This window comes from Falco cherrug, chromosome 7, assembly GCF_023634085.1.
Source record: "Falco cherrug isolate bFalChe1 chromosome 7, bFalChe1.pri, whole genome shotgun sequence".
In the NCBI taxonomy this organism is placed as follows: domain Eukaryota; kingdom Metazoa; phylum Chordata; class Aves; order Falconiformes; family Falconidae; genus Falco; species Falco cherrug.
The window spans coordinates 27279018-27302732 of record NC_073703.1 but is presented as its reverse complement, the minus strand read 5'-3'; the positions used below and the strand labels follow the sequence as shown (position 1 = coordinate 27302732).

The following is a 23715-nucleotide window of genomic DNA, read 5'->3' as shown; positions in this document are numbered from 1 at the left end:
GCAGGACCTGCCTTTCAGAAGGAACCGAGGGAAAGGTCTCAGTTTCTCTTTAAGGGGTTCTTCAGTCTCCTGTTGAGCCAGTGCTTGTATAGGTGCAGTCAGGCTCTTGGAGAGCCCTGCCAAATCTGTTGAAAGCTACGGCCGTCAGCTGGAGAGACTCCTGTGAAACTGCTGTTGGATTTTCATCAAATATGCACGTGTTGGAGGGGTGGAAGAGTAGGGAAAAGTAGAGAAGAGGAGCAAGAGAAGGAGCAGTTTAGGAACTCCCATCTAAGATAAAAGCATGTCCCCCAAAAGGCCTGAAGGCCATGTTTAAGTGCCATGCTTGTGGGACTCATACCTGGTACTTCATTTGTGTTCCTTGGAACAGCTTGTGAAAGAATAGAACACAGAGCAGAATACTCTGAGTGACACAGTGAAAAATAGGACTGCTAATGTTAATCTCCCTTTTTAATGACTTCAGGCACTTTGCTTTGGTTGTTTCGGGGATAAAATAGGTTAAAAATAATTTGGTTTCTGTGATACCTTCTGCTCAGAGTTCTTGCAGCAGAGCTCTTTCTGTTCCGGGCAACACATCGTGAGTTTAAAGATTTTGACAGCTAAAGGAAGCAGTTACAAGTCGGATCAAAATTTAGCCCCATGTTAGCTATGGTGTATCGTTCCATGCCAGCTGATACAGGTGTGCTCAAGTATTTCAGGCTGAAGCTGGAAGCAGTGAATGTCCTTTCTGTAAGAAACACGTCCTGCTAACTCCTCCTGCTTTTTGTCGTAAGTTCAGTATTTTATCAGTCTCTCCTTGCCTTGCCAGTCCTTTCAGTCAGGGTTCAAGTGTATACTGTAAAGATTAAGTGTTCTGTCCTTGATACAGCAGCATCTGATTTGATCAGGCAGCACATGGCTTTTATAACTGTCTTTTTGTTTTGCTGTGGAAAACAGTGTGTCTTGCTATGAAATTGTTTTTTCTCAGTAATGGCAGTTATGTCAAAATAACTTCTCTTGAAGCCAGGGAATGCATGAGTACTTCTGGGACCTTTCTACAATGCTGCAGGCAGTATCATTTCAAATGGAAGCTCATTTCTAAATCCTCTGGGAAGAGCTGTCTCAACCAAGAAATGTTGGGCTTTGTTGTCGGTTTTTTCTCCTTTCAAAGCAAAATTGTCTCCAGTACTTATGTTTGTGTTCATTGTATGAAGCCGAGATTCTCTGCCAGTGTTTGGAGAGGGCTGTGTGCTTCTCCTCAGTCTTATTAGATATCCCTGTGCTCTTGAGAACGCTAAGGAGAGTGTGGCATGAGCTGTTTAGACCTGTGAACTGAGGTTAGTTACAATTTTCTTTGTGGCACTGATGTCTGTTTTTAAAATGAGTGACCCTCGTGACAGGAGGAGAATGGCTGTGATCTGATACAGTAAATGGGAGTTCCCCTTGCTTCTCTTAAGGGGAGTGTGGCTTCCCTTTCCCATTTTAATCATAGAATCACAGAATGGTTTGGGTGGAAAGGGACGATCACCCAGTTCCCACCCCCCTGCCCTGGGCAGGGACCCCCCCCTGCCCCCAGCCCAGGCTGCCCCCAGCCCCATCCAGCCTGGCCTTGGGCACTGCCAGGGATGGGGCACCCACAGCTGCTCTGGGCAGCCTGGGCCAGCGCCTCGCCGCCCTCACAGGGAACAATTTCTTCCCAATATCTCATCTACATCTCCCCTCTTTCAGTTTAAAGCTGTTCCCCCTTGTCCTATCGCTCCATGCCCCTGTAAGAAGCCCCCCCCAGCTTCCCTGTCGGCCCCTTTGGGCACTGGCAGGTGCTGTCAGGTCCCCCCGCAGCCTTCTCTTCTCCAGGCTGAACAGCCCCAGCTCTCCCAGCCTGTCTCCACAGCAGAGGGGCTCCAGCCCATCTTTTTACAGTTCCTGTTCTTGTCATTTCTGTGGATCGTCATGAAGGGCTCATTGGTGAGGACATGTAAATTCATGGCATTTCCAGTTAGCTAGCTAACGCTTTTGCTGTAGTAGTGCTTGTAGAGGAGATACGTGGTGGGACCTTAACTCAGCACTTCCTGGTTTTCCATTGTTTTGTGAATTAAACTCTCATGTTCAGGAAGAACATGAAATGCACTGACTATTGTTGAAAACCTGCAGTCTTAAGTAAGTGTTTTCAAAGAGTGGTTTAGGCTTTTTTGGGGTTTTGTTTCTTTCACTAGTACACGATCTTTTGTACTTGTCAGCTGTGCAGTGGTTGTATGAAGCAGAGAAATATTTGTGTTTGAGGTGCAGAAAACTGAATGGTACTTACAGGGCTGTACAAAAACTCTGTAGCAAAACTGGCCAGCTGGATTAGAAGCAGAATGTGTATTCCCTTCTCTCTTAGTGTACAACAGCTTTATTAATCTGTTTCTTCACCGGTGCTTTTTGAGAAAGGATGCCAGTGCAGGATTAAGCACTAGAAATTAGTGTTGTTGTCTGGAGGGTATCTCCCCCTGTGGGTATCGCGTAGGAGTCCCCATGACTGGCAGTCTCTCTTCACCACCACTGTGTGATACCTTAATTATCAAGTCCAACACAATCAGCATCAGTGGATGTTTTCACATTTTAGTGTGTGTGCCCCTTTCCACTCCCCTGAGCATTTGGATTCCCGTCATCAGTACGTGTGTCCCTGTCTGCGCTCCTGTCTTTGATCAGAGTATTGGTAGCCTTCTCCATCCAGGTAATCATCTCTGCTTCTAGGGTGTTGACAGCATATGGCAGCAGCCCCTTCTAGCAGTCCCCTGTGTGGATCTCCGCTTCTTCTCCCTACCTGTTGATCATACTGCCTCTTCCTCTCCCCTCATGTGGAGCTGTGGGGGCAAAGAGCAGTGCTGCTCCCCCAATTCTTCCAGGCCTTGGCACAGCCGAAGGTGGAGCAACAGGCGGCTCTTTGCAGTGGCTCTGGCTCCCGGGCAGCTCTGCCCACCTTCCTCGGTGGCAGGCAGGGAAGGAAGCCGGCCAGACACCTGACTTCCTTGTTGGTCTTGTTTTTGCATGATTTACAAAAGCTTGCAGGGCTGCAAATTGAGTGCCCCAAGGTACTGCTATGAAATTATTAGTTAGTTAATTTAGAGTAAGCCCTCAGAGCCCCCCAGGAGTTTTCTTTGGAGGGAGGAGTGCCTGTATTTCAGAGGATCAGAATTTGACCCAAAGATACTGTCTTCCCCTGAGAAACTACCGATCCGTTGGTCTTGTGTTTGAAACCACGTACAGAATACCAATGTAAGTATGTAAGGTTACTTTTTTTGAGGTGATTAACATCTAATTTGTATGGGGAGAGTAGGGAATTTCCCTGGATTGTATTACTTATGAATCTTTTGGCTATAGTTTTAAGATCTAGTTAGTGCTTTCCTGATTGAGAGGCTGCCAGGGAAAACTGAGTATATAGGCTTAACTCTTGAGTGCCTTTTGTTGTGTAAGGTGGGGTTATTGTTGGGTTTGGGGGGATTTTCAGTAGGAAGACAGCCATGCTGAACCAGGACAAGTTAGTTGTGGCCCTTTAGCTTGTGTGGGCAGATGCTGAGGTTGCCTGTTTCAGGTTGTCTGGTCTAGCTTAGCCTTGGAAACAAAAGCTGTGATTAATCTTGGTGAAGCGAGATAAAAGGCATTATCCTGCCTTGTGTTAGAGGGAGGTGGAAGGCAGCTTTTCTCACAGAGTGTTTCGTAGTCTTGACACTCCTGAATTTTGACTCACGCTTTTCCTTAGGTCTCCCTCTCTGTTGTCAGTATTTCATCTCTCTTTCTCATGCCTCAGACAGCATTTCATGTTCTAGTTAGTTTTCTGGTTCTGAGGCGTCTCTTAAGAGAGTTGTTCATGCCCTCCTTCCATGTCATGGCTGTGGGGTTTTATTGCCACAGGTTTTAACAGCACATTAATGCAGTTCCCTGCCAGACTGGTTAGTTTTCTTATCCTGGTATCCCTGCTTAGTAAGTCTTTTCCTCTGGTGGGTCCGTGTTTCTTCTCTGTTTGCAGTCACCCGGTACTCATTAGTAGGGTTAGCAACATAACTGTACATTACTCATTCTGTGGATGAATAACTGCAGAATTACCCACAGTGATTGTATTCACTGCATCATTGGCAGAAATCTGCCTTGGCTTGAAATTTCCTCACCACCATCAAGGCTAAACACGTAGTTTTTAATTGAAGAGACACGCCAACTTTGCAGGAATAGGAATTGCCATCTTAACTGCATAGGAAAACTTGTGGGAAATTACTGGAGCCGTGCAAATTTGCAGGGCTACAGTACAGAGGTATTCTGCTTTTGCTATGATTCATCCTTTTGTACCACTTTGAATTAAAAGATACTAATTCTTTTAATTCCTTTGGACAGGTTCAGCAACAAGTTCACCCAAACCTTTCAGCAAAAGAAGATTCCCTCTATTATATTGAAGAGTTGATACTTCAGCTGCTAAACAAACTATGCATTGCTCAGCCACGGACTGTCCAAGATGTAGAGGTAAGACTAGTTACTGGAAAACCGTGGGCTTGCTTGCAGAATCGCTAAGGTGAACTAAGACATTTTGAGCAGTACAGTTTGAAGTTAAAGCAAGGTGAATCCAAAGAGCAGAGCTTGTTAATACTACTTTTCTAAAAGATTATATAGTATTCAGATTTTGTAAAGCTGCAGGTTTAATTGGAAACTCATTTTCCTACACAGGGCTTCAGGATAGAAATTGTGGGAGTTTTTTCTTTGAGTGTTATTTTTATAAATGCAGAATGCTTTTGAAGTGTTTTCTGCTGCTTGAACACACCTTGGACTTAAGAATGTAAGGATGTTGCAATTTTTCCTATTCTTTCACATAAAAGGCCTGGATTGTGCAGCTGAGGGCATAGAGTTGTATGTTCCTGGAACTTCACTGAATTCACTGAGGCTTTTGTATTATTGCAGCTGTCTGCTTTTGTGTCATCGGTTACAAAATGAGGGCTTTAATGGAGTGAGCTTCAGGATACAGTCTAGAGGGAGAAAGTGGTTTCATGTAGCTGTGACACATTACAGCTTTGCAAAATATTAATTTTACATCAGTCTACGTCTAGGATTTTCAGCCTAACACAGAATGAAGGCCTTGTCTAATACTCTACATGTGTGTCATGGAAGTAAAAAAAAAAGGGAAAAAATATTTACCAAATAATTAGCTGAGGGGTTTTAGATTCTCATTAGATGCAGCAATCACTCTTTATTCAGCACTGAGTTAAACCAAAATTAATAATTAATGATTTATGATTAATGTATTTTGTAATACTGATGCATAAAGATTATAGTATGAGTAAATAAGAGCAAAACTTAATAGTCCCTTAATAGCTCTCAGAGTTGTTACTACCTGGAGTCTGGATTTGAACTTTAGATGTGAAGCTGAGAAAGACAAAGTTCTTTCTCCAGTTCCCAGCTGATCAAACCCTACAGCACAAAAACCAGTTTGAGATAACACTGATTGTTCTGCACACCAACTCCATGGTTTCCTGCTTGAGTCATGAGATGATAAAATTACCCTGTGTACGTATGAATTAATAATTTTCATTGGGTATGTTTGCGCTCCACAAATTACTGTGTACAAAACTGCAAACAATACAGACAGCCTTCTCTGATAACTGGCAACTCTCTGAATTGTGGCTACGACTATCACAGCAAACACTAAATCCTGCATGTTGTATTTTAAATATATCTGGCATTTCAAAGCTGTGAATAATAAAACATTGTTGCGCTTGTCAATGTAACAATTATTTACCTTAAAATTGCCGAGCTGGGTCCCCAAAACAAACTTGTTCTGTAGTTCAATAAATTCAGCCTCTTCCAGAGCAGGGAAAGTAGAATTTGGTTTGGTGTTACGGGTTGTTGGTGAGATTGCGCTGCCAGCAGACATCTGAGATCCACAAATGAAGGATTTTGGCTCTGCTCCTCAGCTGCTTTTAGCTGTTCAGAGAAAACATGAGAACTGTGATCTCTAAAGTTTATCATGCAGATATTTACATAACAGCCTGGAGTTAATGGAACTATTTGTGCATAATAGTATACTTAAGTATTTGCAAGATCAAGGTCTACAATCTCAAATTATGAATGTTATATAAATAGAAAAAAAGCCCTTCAAATTGTTCCCAAGAAAACACTGGGAACCAGTAAAGTTGGAGCGCAAAAATCATGTGTTACTTGTGAAGAGCGCTGTTAAAGGACAGCTGAATGCCGCATTACAACCACTTTACAGGCGATCTCCTGGTAGAATCTCAAGGAAAGTTCATTTTGGTGAGCCAGCCCAGAGCTTTCGGCTGCTGTCCAGGAGGAAAGGTCACCGAGTGTTGACCTGGCACAGAGAGCTGACGCAGAAGGTTGAGCATTAAATGGCCACGTGCAAATATTTGAAAGGTGCCTCTAAGATGACCTCAGGCCTCCTGGTATATTTCAAAATAGGTGCAAAAATCTTTTTATCAAAGGGACACACAGATTTCACAGGTTTTTTTCAGCTCATCCACAAAATCTCTCCTCTAGGAGTTACCACCCATCTAGGCCTTGTTGTGGCTCCATTTATGGGTCCAAAGCAGAGGTCGGGTACGGCACCGCACCACGTACCGCGCCTGCCTGTCAATGCCAGGTGGAGTGAGGACACCAGGAGGGGATTGCTGCTCCCCCCCGCCCAAGCTGTCTTAACGTCAAAAACTTGGTTTTCCAAAGTCACTTAACTAGTTCGGTTCAGACTCGGTTGTTCAGCCTTTAATTCCTCAGCTCAGTGGTGCTGCGGCGGGAAGCTTGGAGAACTTCACGGAAAGCAGGACTGGGTCTTGCATGTGTTTAGTGGGGGGGGGGGGGGGGGGGGCTGCTGGAGTGGCACTGCTGCCCAGAGCAGCTTGTTCTGTTGAGGGGGTCATCTCACCTGTTCCTACGGCAGCTGTTGAAATGTGAATCTCTGTAAAAGTAACCTGGAATTGCGTGCAGTTTCCCATGGTAGCGGGGGCTGCAAACTGCAGCCCCTGTGACGGACTGTGCAGCAGTGAAGATGCTCCTGTGTGGGCTTGAGGAGTCCGAAGTGTTACAAGCAGCCTTTTTCATGAATCGCAGCCTTCCTCCTCCTTAGAAAATCTCTGCACTTGTTTTTCATTTCTGCCATAAACCTGGATCTTATGTAGGACAAGTTACACTCTTTTATGAAATAGGAACAATACTGACTTTTTCATTAAGACTGTAAACTGTTTAGTGCTTCCTGATGTTGTTTATATTTTGGGCTCCTGGTCTCAGCTGAGGTTTCTTGCTGCTCTTGTGATGTAAAGATCATAGAGCAGGAGTTGTTTTAGGAGATTCGAACAAGTTCTTCCTGTTTAGGGAAAGGAGGTTGTTTGGGATTATTGAAAAGAGTGAAGCTGAGTTGGGTAAGAGGAGAGAACAGTTAGGAAGACGTGTTGCAAACACTGAGGAGGAGGATAATTGCCTATACTACAGGGGAAGTAATTTGCTATTTTGTTTTGTTTTTTTTAAAACTTCTCTTTGATTGCTGCGGTTAATCTAAGTGCACTCTTTATGTTTGGACAGGAGCGCGTTCAAAAGACATTTCCTCATCCAATAGACAAGTGGGCAATTGCTGATGCACAGTCTGCTATAGAGAAACGAAAAAGAAGAAACCCTCTCCTGCTACCTGTGGACAAAATACATCCTTTATTAAAGGTACTTAAACCAACAACTTGATGACTGCTGCCTCTGCCCACCACACCCCCCCCCAGCTGTATCACTGCCCTCCAGCATAACCTGTAAAGTATTTCTTTAATTTGTGTGAAATTAGGGAATTTTCTTGTATTGGCTGAAAGAGTAAAAGAGTCACCGTAGACCAGGATGAATGTATTGTAGTGCGTAATAAAAGTAGATCCCTAAATTCATCATGTTCTCATGTTAATTGTATTACTCTACTTTGAAATATGACTAGTTTTTAACATAAATAGACTCCAAACAAGCTCAAATACCTTACCTACTTCAGCAGCACTGTTTTGACACCGTTATTTGTTTCAAAATGCTGCAGAAACCAAAATAGAAGAGAGAACAAGTAGATCCTGCTCTTGTATACTGTCAACTAAGATGTCTTTCAATGCCCTTTCAGTTAACTGTTGAATGTCACTGATGCCTTGGTTTTAAAATCAGTAGATCTGCAAAGGTGTAACAAAAGACCCAATACAGACTTTATTGTTGGTGGGTTTTGAGGAGGAGAGTGGCCGTCTCAGTCGTTCGATGTCATGTTATTTGTCACAGGTATAGAGCTCCCTGCTTACAGTCAGAATTTAGTGTCGCACAATGAGCATGTATTCATACCATGCTACTGCAGAGCTGGGGTTTTTTAATGATAAAACAGTACTCTGGTTTTTAAATCCATGTGTAATAGCTTTTAGATCGGTGCTGAATTTAAGTTCAGGCTGATTCAAACACTGCTTTTTTTTTCAGGGTTTTTTTTTTTTCTTCCTATTTTGCTTTTTGTTTATAGCTTCAAAAATGCTTTTCTCCAGTGGTGGCATTGTTGCATCAGTTTTCAGCTGCTTTGTGAAACCATTATTCAAGGATAAGCAGAAATTAAAGCACTTCTTCAGGTCTAATCACTGTGTTCTTACAGTGTCTCAGTTTGTGACAGTTAATCAGAGGGGAAGAGGTGTTAGGAAAGAAAACAGCATTAATTAAGATCTTCCTAGACAACACTGGCTGGTTTTTTTATGAAGTTTGGTTCAGAAGTGTGTGGACATAGGCACAGAATCTGATTCTTAGAAGTTGCATCAAAATACAAGAGCAAGACTACCTTAATCAGATGCATGGACTTCCCTGTACTTATTCCTGGTGGTCTTGTCACAAATAAGAGGCCATATGGTGCATGATCTGCAGAAGATGGAGCATGTCTCACAAGAAAAACATGCAGTGTTCATCCTGTTTTTTCTCTGTTCAGACTTGAATAATTAAAGTTTAATTATTTTATGTAATGCAAGGGTGTAGATAGCTTAGTTGTTCAGCAAAATGTAAAGGATGGACTAAAATGGATCGCAGTCCATAACAGGTTGAAGATACAGTCCGTAGTTTCATCAAGGCAACTTTTTCCATCAAGAAAATTCAAAATGAAACATGCTCTTTTCTGAAGAGTCCAGATTAGGGCCAGAGCCCTGCAATTAGCATAGCTGTAGACTAAAATTTAAGTACAGGAGTGGTTTCGGTGAAGTCCCTTTCTTGAAGGAACCCTGTTTTTAGGACTGTTGTTTTTAGAGGAGGGATTATCAAAAGTTCTCTAGCTTTTCATCTGTCAGTATATGGCAGAATAGCACAAGGAAGTATTTGCAAGCATTTGTTTTGAGGCAGCTGCTCAAATTTCCATTTGATGTCCTTTGCCCTGGCTATTACATTACTGAATTATCAACGCAAACAAGATCAATTTCAGAAGAAAACTCAGTGTTAATTGTAACTCTAAATGAATTTGTGGACTAAATATGTTTTTTCCTATTGTTTTCAATTTGCAGGAGGTCCTAGGTTATAAGGTAGATTACCATGTCTCTCTGTATATCGTGGCTGTCTTGGAATACATCTCAGCTGACATTTTAAAGCTGGCTGGAAACTATGTTTTCAATATACGGCACTTTGAGATCTCCCAGCAGGACATCAAAGTATCAATGTGTGCTGATAAGGTAAGGAGTTGGGTTTAAAACAGTAGATACTAAAGGTGATTTAAAAAAAAAAAAATATTGTAGAAGACGCATCCAAAGGAGGGTAGGAGGGAGGGACTGTTCAAATGCAGAAGCTTCTCTCCTTATTCATACCAGACCTGTCATAGTAAAGACTTAGTTAAACCTGTTAAGAACTGGAACAGTAGTAGTACTTACAAAACAGTAAGGACACTTTCATTTCTCCGCTGTGTTACTGTCCTCCTGATGTTGCCTTGTCGTGACAGCACTTTCCTTCTTTATAATACAGAAAAGACCTTTAATTTTTATCCTCATTAAAACGAGAAACATTTTTCTTTAATTTTTTCTTTATTAGAAGGGTTTTATCAGAGGCTTATGCAAGATGCCTTGTTTTCAAAGTTGATTCTGCATGAATTGTAACTTGTTTTCTAGGTCGTACTAACTTACAAAGGGGAAAATGCCTTTGGCAACTGATGCAGCCTTCTGCTGCCAAAGTTTAAATATTACTCCCTTGTGAAAGTGATCACAGAAAGTATTGTATTAAAAACTCAAAGGATTTCTCTGAACACATTGAAATAGCTGAGCATGAGCCAAGCATAAAAATCAAGCTTGCATGTAATTTTTTAAATTTCTTTGCTAGGTTTTGATGGATATGTTTGATCAGGATGACATTGGTTTGGTTTCTCTCTGTGAAGACGAGCCCTCTTCTTCTGGGGAACTCAACTACTATGACCTAGTGAGAAATGAAATTGCAGAAGAAAGGCAATATCTGCGGGAGTTGAATCTGATAATAAAAGTATTTCGGGAAGCTTTCCTATCAAACAGAAAATTGTTCACACCTAATGTAAGTTCTTTAATAGGTTATTGATGTGTAATGCTAGTTGCTCCATTAGCAGCCATAACATCAATTTTACATTAACTGCATTGGAGGTGAAATTAGATTGGATTTATTGTATGTCAGTGCTTAATGAGCATTGACTGTATATGAAATAAAATGGAGGAATTGCCATTAATAGTAGGAAGAGTGCTGCTCTCAGAGTGAAGCTTAATGGACACGATTCCCTGTCAGATGCCAGCAGTAGCTGGAGTCCTTTGGTTGTGTAAGTAATAGTTACACTTCTGCTTAACACAAAAATCAACAGTTACCTACCTGCATGTACAGCGAGTACAGAGGAGTGCTTGAATGGACATTCAGTGTTTACCCCCGGGCACCCCTGTCTGCAGAAACTACAAGTAAAACAAACAGCCCTTGGATCTGGATTCTGTAGCGTGTGACTGACCATGAAGGGAATCTCTATTTGATAAACGATTTAAATATTTCATTGAAATTGTATGTGTGGCAAGTGCTGTTTTCAGGATGCTGGAGTCTAAATAGGAAGCGCAGCACTTGCAAGAGGAGAAGAAAGAGAGATCGGTGAATTGTTCCTGTGGGAGGGAGAAGTGGACCAGGCCAGCAGAAACTGAACTGGGATTTCTAGGGGATACCAGCAGGTTAAAAAGAGAGGCAGCAGGAGATATTCCCATTACAGCTGTGTGTGGAGGTTCCTCAGTAGCCGGTAGGGTATCAGAGAATTGTGCAAATGTGGGGACAGAATTCAGACGAAGATGATGGGGAGGAGCAGGGAGCAATATTTTGGGAGCTGAGGAATATTGTTTTGTTTTATGGGAACAAGTATGAGAAATTTTGAGATTGCTTGTTCCCACGAAGAGATTGCCATGGTCTCGGTGCTGGCAGGATTTCAAGCAAGCTCTGCCCTGTTAGGATGGGGCAGAGAAGGCTTCCGAGAAGTGTGTTTCAGGGGTCAGAAGAAGAGTGCGGGTTATTGGAAAGGGCTGTCTCATTGGTTGTGTTTGCGGTGTGTGGATCTGAAAAATCTAAGAAGTAGAATTTGGAAAAGGAAGCTGCCCGTTCCTCCTCTGTACCCAGGTAGTATTCTGCTGAAGTAGCCCTGGAGGTGCTTTAGTTTTACCTGTGGTCTAGAGGATCTGACCTTGGAGCTGCTTTGAATTGCCTCCCTCCTGTTGTGTTCTGGGAGTCAAGAATCACCATAGAGGAAAACAACAGCTGTGAATTGTGGCTGGAAAGACTAGGCATTTCTGTCCGCAGCACCGAACAGCGTATAGCAGGGCTGCTGCTGCTTCAGCCTGGGAAGGATGGTGTGCTTGCTTTCGCTGGAGTGAGCATTGCGCAAGGCTGGATGTGTCCAGACTAGCCTGTGTGGCTGGGAAGACCGTGTAATTTAACGTTCTTCCTAGCTTTTTCTTGGCTCCTCTCTATTTACCTCTTGGTTCAGCCTTCACGAAAAATGCTTCAATATTTACATAAGCAAAATGAACTATTCCAAACACTACTAAGATACGTTTTCTGTTTGCAGGATATCGATGTGATATTTAGCAACATTTCAGATATTCATGAGTTGACAGTGAAGCTTTTAGGATTGATTGAGGATACTGTTGAAATGACTGATGAAAGTAGTCCTCATCCTCTGGCTGGCAGCTGCTTTGAGGATCTTGCAGAGGTATGGTGTTCTGTTGGTTTTTGTGGTTTATTTGGTTTGGGGTTTTTTAATCACCACTTGGTTTATTTTCTTAGTAAAATTTTGGTCATGATTCTGGTAATGCCGATAAATTTGCAGTTGTAAAATGTCCTTTTAATAAGCTCTGAACAGAGATCTTCCCTACCCATTCTTTAGTAGGTAAGCTCTAAAGTGTGTTTTCTACCCATCCCAGAAATGATACAAAGCAGGTGAGCACAAAACTAAAACCTTATTTTGGAGTGGGAATTAATCGCTATGATCCCATAGGGACATGGATTTGAGATGTAAGTACCTGGGATTACTTACTGAAAGAAAGTGGTGCTTCAGGTTTTGTAGGCATTGGTGTCAGGTCCAGTGCTACTCAAAAATCATAGATCTGCAAGATGAGTGACTTGCATTACTCCAGAGAGTGAGCTAACTCAAACAAAAGTGTTTTTGATTCAGGCAAATGCATTGTTATACATCTGGAATGGGAAATGTCTCTGGGAAGCAATGACTCTGGGAAGGAATAAAGTACCGAAACAGCCGCGTAACTGAACAGAAGCTTCCTGTTCAGTGCTGTGGCAAAAGCGCTGCTGATACCCACTGACCTATAGAATAGATACTAAAGAGTAGGAATAAGGGAAAACACTGCATGTGGATTTGGTGTGGCTCGTGCTGGGACATTATTAACAATTATTTTGTCTGGTTGATTTGAGATTTTTTTTTTTTTTTAACGGGCATTGAAATGCTGGCGGGACTATGGAAGAGAGTCGCTAAACTAAAGTTTTTGAGAAAGAGCTCAGTTTAGTCAAAATAGTGTAAGTATATAGGTACCTTCATCACCTGAAAATAAGCATACAGAATGACTCTGGAATTCATCAGAGAGGTGCACAGCAAAAAAGCAGTATCTGCAAGGCAAGAGAGTTCAGTTTAGAACCAAACCACACTTTTTTAACTGCCAGGGAGCTAACTCCTGGAACAAATTACCAAGATAGGCGTGCAGGTTTTGCTGTCCTTGGACATGTTTAAATGGAGTCTACTTTTTGTTAAGAGGTGTATTGACCCCAGGTTTCTGAACCAAAATGTAAGGGTTATCATGTAAACCACATCGCCCGTATTACAGAGCAAGTCAGATGTTCTGGCCTGAGAGAGAGAGCATCTCTCATGAACCACATGGTAAATGTGAATTTTCTGAGTTTTATCTTAAAATTATGTTTATAAAGAAAATGACAACCAATAAAACTTGCATTACACTTCTACATGTGTTGAATTTTTAAAATCTGAGGACTGCATGAACACACCAGTTCCATTTGGAGAATGATTACATTTTTGTGGTTGTGAAGAGTATGGGTCCTTCAGCCCACATGCCACTTATGAATATACCATAAAGATAAAGTTCTCCTGCTGTTACTTCAATAAACCACTTATGTGACATATCAGTAGGAAAGTCCAACTGACTAGGTCTTCACTGGTAAGTTGTTAAAGCATGATTGCTTATATAATGATAAGGAGAGGTTTTTCAACAATGGATTAAAGTAGCTATTACATTAAGATTTTAAAAAGACTTAAAATATGAAATAGTACAGCATTATCCTGGAAAAGATACATATTGCTGTTTATTGCAAAGACTATGCTTGGGCATCCAGTGCTTTAAGGGAAACAAATACTTTTCAATGAGTAAAAATCTTGCCTGATTTTCATTAACTGAAAAACTTAGGAAATTAAGAACAGGTTATTTTTCAAACCTTTTTATGCAGGTAGTAAGTTGGAATTCAATAATTTTGTTAATATGGAGCAAGACCTACTTAATAACTAGGCTGTTCATTTGATCATCTTGAGTGTTGAGATCATCTTTCTGTGAGTATTTGCAAAAGGGATCATTAAAGAGAGATATGAAAGTGAAGTGTTTATTTGCTCTGCCTATCTTACTGCCAGGCTTGTTCACTTAGTGTTTCCATTATAAAGGTCCTTCAACTTATTTGGAAGGATAATTAAAACTAAACAACCCTTGCAAACTGGATTTTTCCTGCTTTGTCTGTTTTTCTGCATCGGTTCTCTGGAAGGTTTAAACATAAATATTGTAGTGGTTTTGAGATAAGGAAGTATGGGGAAAATACTTTTTTCCTGATGTGGAGGAAAATCAAAAACTTGATGCCTGACCCATATGAGAGGGAGATGGATATTTGTTAATATGCTGGTAAAAAAAAATCTGCTTTTTGGTGATTTGTATGTTTTAATGATTGCCTGAGATAATCTCTTCAGTGATGTTCAGCTAGTGGTGGGAGAGCCTCAGAACCAGGGGCAGAGGGTCCTTGTGCCTACTTCGAAGTGGTCTTCGGAAGGCAGCTGACAAAGCAAGGTTATTATCAGTAGATTGTAAATTTCTCATGCTGATATTTGCCTTTCCATAGGGGAAGTTTTAGGTATCCAAAAAGCAAAAAAGGTGGAAACCAGTGTGCTACAGGAAAAGGGGCTGAAACGTACAAACACCAATCCAGAACTATATGCTGTATTAAGATAACTTACTGGGCATCAAGTTAACATCTCTGTATTTCAGTAACTTTTGCAACATTACAAGTATAAACCACTACCACCCCCCACTTTTGTTTGGTTTTTTTTTATTATTGTCTTGGGGAAGGTACCTAGTGCAGTTTGTTTCAGTCTTGTGTTCAAAAAAGAAACCCAAACCGTCGAAATACTGTTTAAAGTCTGAGTGGAAGAAACTGAAAACACTTCTAAAACGCAATAAAAAGTTTAGACAGACAGCCCAGAATGAGCAGGTGTTGCTCTGGCTGCCCCGGTAGATCTGCATGCAGGGTTGCAGTTGGAGCAGGAGTTGCATCTCTGCTCGGGTCCTGCGGTGCGGAGGATGGAGCCAGCGGAGCACCAAAGCCATCTGTCCCTCCACGCTGACATCTGTCCCTTCACGTTGCCGCCTCTGGCTGCCGCTGAACCCGCACCCCGTGGCTAATGCACGGCTTCTGCAGGGGGTTACGTTCATTTATCCTTGGCTAGTGTGGCAAAGAGAAACTGAATATGCAGCATTATTGTCCTCTGTCTTTAATTTGGATGTGGTAAAGTAAGACCCCTGTATTGTATCATTGCAGGTAGTGGGCTGGCATGGAGTAAACAAGAAAAAAAACCCTAAACCAGCCCAGGCTGTAAACTGGGTTCAGATTCTGCTGAAGAAAACCAGCCTGTTCAGTTGGTGTCTGTAATCATTTCCCTTCAGCTGCTGCTGCAAGTGCCAAGCCTTCCCCCCCTTTCATCCCCCCCTGCCAGATACAATCTGATGCAAATGGACAGCGGTGATTAGAACTTGATGAGGAGAGTTGAGAGTGATTAATATAATTTGCATGTGAAAGGAGAGTGTGTTCTGTGCCTCTCCTCCCCACGAAGAGTTTCTTTGCAGCTGGCCCTGTGAGTGGGGTGGGAAATCCCCTGGACCCACCTCACGTGGAAGGTTTGAGACTTTACCTGAATGTTTAAATGAGCTTTTGCGGGGTTTGGTTCTCCCCCATTCTGCAGCCTGGATTCTGACAAGCGCTTCTGCATTTACGGTGAGAAGAGGTGCGTGCTGATTCTGGGCACGGTGCCATCAGCACCGGATAACCCGGTGATTCATGCGTGATTCAGCCCAGTGAATCTGCAGAGACCGGGAGCAGCCTGGCAGGCTTTGGAGCAGGTGATCAGTGAGCAGTCATAAATTATTCCTGCAGAGATTCATGTACAGTCAGGTTTTCATCTCATCCTGCTGTCGTTATTACAGAATCGCAGCCAGGTACTCCATCCAGAGTCATAATTTTTGCCCCTGAAACCCTTGATATCATTAGAGGACTTTCCTCTGAGCCTGTTTCAGACTAGCTGCTTTGTCTCAGACTGGGATATTTTCCCAGCCTGCCAACGTGGCCAGGAAAGCATGCAGAAGCCCAGTGCTTGCAACTGACCATTCTTACGTGATGAACCCTGAAGAGGTGGTGGTACCACAATGCCTCCTTGTGACAGTCTCCAAAGTTCATCTTTACCTGCGTTTCTTTCCAAAGTATCGTTCTTCACTGACAGGAGGTAAATTGCCATTTTGTGTGAAGTGGGTGGGCTGAAAGCAAGAACTTCTCTTGGTGCCCACTGCTTCGGTAAAACGACATATAAGTATGGCGAGATCGAGAAAATGTGGTACACGCGTAAAATTTGGAAGTGAAAAAGTTCTGTGGTTTACTGAGTATTTGTTTTGCAAAATCGATCTTTTCTTGAAAAGTTCCACTTGTGTATCAGCTTATTAAAGGAATTAGTTGGACCCGCTGGGACAGAAATACCTTGTGTCATTCATGTAAGTGTGTAACTCTCTGTTTTTATTTAGGAGCAAGCCTTTGATCCGTATGAAACGTTGTCCCAGGATATTCTCTCTCCACAATTTCATGAGCATTTTAATAACTTAATGGCAAAACCTGCTGTTGCTCTCCACTTTCAGGTGAGTGCAAATGAGAAATACTGATTTGCTTTAGTTCTCGTATTACTGACAAAATTCAAACTTTTGAAATTCTTTACTTCCTACTGAGAAAGAAATCCTCTAGATTCTGACCTTTCTTCAGTGTAAGGTACTTGGAACTCTACCTTTTCCTGTAAAAAACCTGGACACAGCTCTAACCCATGAGTCTTTTGCAGGGGTGTTTTTTGTCCTTACATTAGACTCCTTTGCTTTGAGAACAGAGGGTGACTTCTCATACCTGCCACTTCTGTTTCTCTTTTGCCTTTGAATGCCAAACACAGGCATCCAGGCACAATGTTTCATACTCTTCTGTACATATCACAGGCCTCCTTGTTCAGCATTGGGGTTGGGAATGGTAGTTTTTCTTGATCATCTGTGATTTATTTATTCATTCATTCCTGTATTTATGTAGTTACTTAATTACTACTTCTTTCTGCCAATGTGGCAGATCTGTTAAAGGCTACTGTTTGGGAGGCTGAGCTTGTGTTCAGAAATGCGCTTAGGGAAGCTGATGAACCAGTGTTGGGTCAGTGATGCTCCCAGCCAAGCCCGTAGCGCTTCATTTGTACGGGAGCCCGCGTCTCCGCAAGCTGAGGTTCTGCTACCCGGTCCTGCAGGCTGAGCGTTTCCCCTTCAGCCGTGGGCGCTTGGTAAGCGGGGTCATCTCATCCTTAAATAGGACTTGGGCAATAAGGCCCTTTACCTACCTCTCTAGCAAATTGAAAGCCCAAAGATCTATTCCAGATTAAATTGGTGATGGAGTCGTTTGATAGTGGATCTGGCCTCCTTTGTGACTCTCCTCACCATAGAAGGGTTTGGCCTTTCCTAGGCATGTTCCTTCCTACTTGTTCTCCAAGCTGTGGAGTGAAGGCAGAGGTCCAAGCTCTGGGCCATGGGCATATATGAGTTGTCTCTGCCAGCTGCAGGGAGATGCTGCCAGGAGTCTTAAAGAGGGGGAGCGGGCACTTCCAAAAAGGAGGTTGGGTGTCATGGTTTAACCCCGGCCGGCAGCTCAGCCCCACGCAGCCCCTCGCTCACTCCCCCCACAGTGGGATGGGGAGAGAACCAGAGGGTCAAAGTGAGAAAACTCCCGGGCTGAGACAAAGACATTTTAAGAGGCAAAGCAGAAGCCGCGCACAGCAGCAAAGCAAACCCAGGAGTTCCCCCACCGCTGCCCAGGGCAGGCAGGTGCTCAGCCATCCCCAGGGCAGCCGGGCTCCATCATGGTGACGGGGGCTTGGGCAGACAAACGCCATCCCTGCCAGCGCCCCCCTTCCTTCTGCTTCCCCAGCTTATGTCCTCAGCATGATGTTCTGTGATCTGGGATATCCCCTTGGCTAGTTTGGGTCAGCTGTCCTGGCTGTGTCCCCTCTCAGTTCCCTGTGCCTCCCCCCAGCCTCACTGGCAGGGCCCAGGAAACCAAAAAGTCCTTGATTTAGTATAAACAGCACCCAGCAACAACTAAACACATCCACCCAGGTGCTATCAGCATTGCTCTCCCACCACATCCCAAACACCAGCTACTGAGAAGAAAATTAACTCCATCGCATCTGAAACCAGGACATCGGATAATTCTGTTTCTGTTCAGTCATTACCTTGGTATGGAAGATGGCAAGGATTTTGCCGTCCTTGGGGAAAAACTCCTCATTTTAGAGCCTGAATTATTGCATTAGTTACTGCTGGGAACGGAAGAAGATTTCTAAGTCATAAACTTGTGATTCTCAGTATCTGAGGGAGAGAAGATACTCGTAATTAGTTTTCCTCGACAAGACCTCCATATTTCTGTGGTGTATTGGATGTAAATTGGAGCACAGCATGTGTAATTGGGAGGAGAGGACATTTAAAGGGAAATTGGTGACAAGTTTATCAGATTGTATGGGAGTCCCAGCTGGTCTTTAACATTCCACTGTTTTCTTTAAATTCTGCAGCAAACTGTGGCCAAGCGTAAAACATGTTATTTTGGAAATGAGTATGAACTTTTTTCAAAATATATTAGAGCATTTTCTGCAGTCTGGGATGTGGCTGTTGGCTCGGGATTAAGGCGTGCAGCTTAGCCATGGACAGTGCATTATTTCTAGGTATTGTCACCTTGCACTAATGCTATTAATTGAGTTCTGCAGACAGTGCTGAAATACGAAGGTGATGGCGATTGTGATATGAGCACCTCTATGTGAATTAAAGGATACTTATTTTATAACTTGGGGGTATCTTGGTCCTCTAGCTTCCTATATTTGATTTGCTGTTCGTGGCAAAAATGTGGACCATCCAGCTGGTTGCTATCCTAAGGAAGCGGGTTGAGGAGTTGGGGGCTGTTTTCAGAGCTATGGGTCCACTAGTGAATACGCATCAAAATCCACCTGAAGCTGTTGATGGAAAAGAGTTTGTAATGCCTGGAAGAGGGTGTTTACAGGTTCTGTTTGCTTGATGTCAGAGCATTTATGGGTATCTAAATCTTATGAAGAGCCTCATTAGACAAAAATGGTTTTGTGAACTTTATTGGCTTCCTTACTACTAGATGTAATCACAGAGTAATGTAGATCAGAATGGACACCCTGGATGTGTCTAGCACAGCCATCTTGCTCAAAGCAGTGCTAACTCATCCAGTCCCGTTTTGAGTGTTTCAGTGTAAGTAATCTTACTTATTTTTCCTTTTCAGTCTACTGCTGAAGGGTTTAAAGAAGCCGTACGATATGTCCTCCCACGACTCATGCTTATCCCAGTCTATCATTGTTTGCACTACTTTGAGTTACTACAGGTAAATGAAGCCGCTCTTGTTTCCTGCTAAAAGCATTTCTTAGTGTGGAGAATCTCAGCTTTTAAATAGGCAATTAGGTTTAACACTGCTTCTGAAAATTGAAAGATATACTAACTGGTGTCAAATTAACATTTTCATATGTCTGAAAAGTAAAATCATATTAAAAAAATCTTCAAAAGCACCTGTTGCTCTGATACAAACAGTTGAAGTAACTATATTTTGTTATAGAAACCTTTATTCAACTTGAATGCTAATATAGTTTAATGTGCAAATCTAATTTCTTCTTTCCTTGAGTTCTGGATTTTTTTGTCCGTTCAGAAAAAGCAAAGCATAATTCAGCTCGGTAGTCTCAGTCTCAAGTCACACTCCAGTTGTAGCTCAGCTGATCTTATTTTGGGGGTTGGGGAGGCACTCCCTTTCAGCAGAGTTAGAATAACCCATTCCTAATGTTCAACCGTTTGACCTGAGCCCTAAATAGAAGGAATACAGCAAAAACTCCCGTTTTTCATAGCATACCGCACTTTCTCCATATTGAGGAGGAATGAAAATAAGCAGTATTATTTTATTTTCTGTCTTCTGAGAAATTACATTAATGAAGTGTCAGGCTTTGTGGAATTTTGATTCAGATGATAAAAAGTTATTCCTGTAGGACATATTTCAGGGGTCTTGCCATGCAAGTTGTTTAGGTTGGCATCTAGTCCAATGATTTTGAGCATTTCTGCCTATTGAGGCATTACTTATTTTAGAACAACCTCTACTGGTTTGACCACAGGTCACTTGCACATACTTTATTCTGATGTACGCTAGCAAGGTGGTTCACATCATGGATACTTCCCTTGGGTCTAACAGCTAAAAGCCAAAAAGTAACGAAGCATGTATCTTTTTGCTTACAAGCAAATGTTTTTGCTGTGAGTTATGACAAGAGAGGCCAGCAGTCAGCAGAAATATTAACATCTGAGATCTATAATAACCAGTCTTGAATAAGAAAAAATGTTGCTGTAGAAAATGCAATATCTTGAAAAATACTTAATTGGAGCTTTTTTTTAAATGGCTGGGGATAATGTAAAAAAAGTTTCTATGTGCCCCTTTGTGTTGGGAAAGTTTGTAATGCTTGCCAGAGTAAGTGAATTATTAACTAACCGGGACACACTTGAACTAAACAGGTGAAATATCCTGTGGCTATAGCTGGCATTTTGAAATAGCAACAGAAATGATACTTCTAAGTTCTCAATGTAAAAAAAGGATGCTAGCAGTGTTGTAGAGGTGTGTTACGTGGTCTTCCTTTGTGTTTTGAAGGATTTATCTGTATGAAGGAAGAAAAGGAAACTTTGCAACATAGAACTTACTTGTAATACCATATAAAATGTTCTCCAAAGAATCTTAAGTAAAAAAAAATAGCAATTGTTTTAAGACCAGGTCTGTAGTTAATATCTGGCGCATATTCCTTTTTTTTCTTTTTCTATTTATTTTTTTTAAGTTCAGTCTTGTTTTCATTATCTCTGCTGTGATTTTTTGCATATCCTGATCTAGATAAGTAAAAACAAGGATGATTTATTTTGACCCATGAACCACACATCTCCAATGTATGGATTACAAATATTTTGTAGAAGGGTTTACATCCAAGTGATCTCAAGAAATTTGAGATCTTTAAGCATTTCTATTGATAGTCACTCAGTTTAAAAACAATTAACAAAGCTTAAAAACCAAACCAGTCAACCCTTACTCTCTACAGCTACCTGAAAGGAGGTTGCAGTGATGTGGGGGTCAGTCTCTTCTCCCAGGTAACAAGGGATAGGAGGAGAGGAAACAGCCTCCAGTTGTGCCAGGGCAGGTTTAGATTGGGTATTAGGACAAATGTCTTCACTGAAGGGGCTGTCAAGCACTGGCACGGGCTGCCCAGGGACTTGATTGAGTCACCATCCCTGGAGGTGTTTAGATGTGGTGCTTAGGGACAGGGTTTAGTGGTGGGCTTGGCAGTGCTGGGTTAACGGTTGGACTCGATGATCTGAAAGGTCTTTTCTATCCTAAACAATTCTATGATTCTAACGGTCAGTGAACTTTTCTCTGGATTACTGCACTGTCTCTGTTGAGAACAGAAACTTTACATTGTCACAGCTTTAATATTTGCCTCCATAAAGCTTTTGTGGCTATAAGGACATCTTCCAAAAGAAAGTAAGCTGATCAGAGAACTAAAGGGTGACAGCAGAAGCATGGCAGCACGGCATGGTTCTGCCAGCCTCGCTGTGGAGTGAGCACTGACGGCTTCCTAGATAAGTTGCCCGCTCAAAATAGTCTTAACTTCCCGTTCGTAAGGGTCATTGCATACAACAGTCCTCTGGAACTTCTTAAAATGTTCTTCTTTCACGTTTAAAAAACATAATTGAATTAGTGACCTGTATTATGCTGAAGGTCAGGCTAATTAATGACCCATTGTGTCTTAAAGCTGGGAAATGGAGTGCATCAGTATGAAATTAAAGAATGAAGTCATGTGCTGCAGCTTTGGGAGAATCTCAGCATTTAACCAGCTTTACAAGCTGCATAGTGTTTGTCGGCTTTTTAGGGCAACGTTAACATATATGCCTTATTGAGCAGTTTTGTGTGTTTCCAGAACTTAAGATTAAATGCTTTGCATGCAAACTTGGTAGTTTTTTCTTCAGAGACAGGAAGGGGTGGTTACTATTTATGTTTTAAACCATGGCACAGAGAAGACAATTTGGTTTTGATACCCTGTCTGAAATCTGTAATGCTGGAGGAGTTCTCTGTCTCTTAGGGGCTCAGAGGCTGCTCATAACTCCTGTTATATTGACAGGATCGGTTATACATGCACATTCTTCAGTTTCCTCCTGTCTTTGAAGAACAAAACCTGGCAGCTACTGGAAAAACATTTTGTTGTTTCTTTTATTTGTTTTAAACTTGAATGATACAGCAGGATGCTGCATGAAAGATAATAGTAGGTGATGCCTTTTTTTAACTAGGGAATTTCAGCAGTGAAAATGATTAAATTTGACCTTTATCCACAATATACAGGATTTCTGAATAAAAATTCAGCTGCAGAGGCTGACACTTGGCTGTCTCGAATCTTCCTAACATAGTGAGCATAGAGCAGAGCAGAAATCTTAAATACCACTCTGTAGTGAATAATGCTAAACACAGAGTCTTTTGTTGTGATCAATTTAGTTGCAGGTTTAAAATCTGAATTTTATGTTGTAGTTTGAAAACATCCTCAATTTACAGCAGTTATTTTTAAAAAGCAGAGTGGTTTCAGGAATAGGGAAAGTGTTTATTCAACAATACTGATATATTATAAACTGTTGGTGCTGCTTCTTTGTTACTACTGTATTTGTCTTTAGGAACCTTGGTTGAAAAAGACCTAGCAAAAATGGCAGCTGAAAAGCAACAGAATACTCATATTTTCGTGGCTTCAGTAGAGAGAGAAGCAAAGATTGAGACTGTTACTTCTAAAGCCAGTTACCAAACCCCCCGCTACTGAATTGGGAGGTAAATAAAATGACAAATGATTTACAGAAGCGCAGGCCTTAGTGTTCGTTCTTTTGCAAAACAGCAAAACTAAAATAAATGAAATTAAAGTCTGAAAAGCCTGAAAATTCTTTCAAGCTGTAAAACTTTTCTCCTTGGTGCAAAAACCTGTCTTGATGCAGATCCTGCATCAGAGGCTGCACAGAGACTCCTCTTTGCCTGAGCAAGAGGCGTAACAGTTCAGTGTCATTTGGAGACCCCCTTGTTGAATTTGTTTGGGTTGGTGGCTTTTTGGTAGCAGCCGTATAGAGGTCACTAGGAAGCAGCCTTTTTACACCTTGGGTCAGAGGGCAGGCCCTGGTGTCACTTCAGTGGCGATTCCTTGATCAAGTATTGGCAGCAAACGAACCTGCCATAGGTTGTTCTGAAATGGATGATGATGGCAAAGGTTGAAGGAAGTCACACTGAAGAAATGAAAGTATCTTGAAGGAAAAAATAGTGGTAGTGATGAAAAGCTGTTACATCTTGCAAACAGGTAGCCCAGATATATTCAGATGGCGACATCTTTAATTGCTGATCAGAGTATTTGGGTTTAAAACACTATGCCTGAGGTTTCCCAGCATGAACGCCTTAATGCTGGCAACGTAGAGGAGAGCTTAGTGTTTCATCAGCCTTTCAAGCTCCAGGTATGCTTTCATAAATGGGTCTGTAGATACCAGAGTTCCAGAAAACATTAGTCGTGGAATGCAGTGGAAAGAACTGAAGGGGTCATGCAATCCATCCAAAGCCTGAGCAAGTTGTCAGTTAGGTGTACCATTAAAATCCAGGAGGTAAGCA

At 42.0% G+C, this 23715-nt stretch overlaps 1 protein-coding gene across 1 annotated transcript in view; it reads left to right on the top strand.

Annotated features, from left to right (window-relative positions):
• The window catches only part of SOS2 (SOS Ras/Rho guanine nucleotide exchange factor 2), a 56444-nt gene that overhangs the window by 9311 nt on the left and 23418 nt on the right, over positions 1–23715 (top strand). The window contains exons 2-8 of the mRNA XM_055715270.1: positions 4348–4473; positions 7531–7662; positions 9480–9644; positions 10282–10485; positions 12017–12160; positions 16518–16628; positions 19303–19401. Of these exons, the coding sequence (XP_055571245.1) occupies positions 4348–4473; positions 7531–7662; positions 9480–9644; positions 10282–10485; positions 12017–12160; positions 16518–16628; positions 19303–19401 (981 nt within the window). The remainder of the gene's footprint in view (positions 1–4347; positions 4474–7530; positions 7663–9479; positions 9645–10281; positions 10486–12016; positions 12161–16517; positions 16629–19302; positions 19402–23715) is intronic.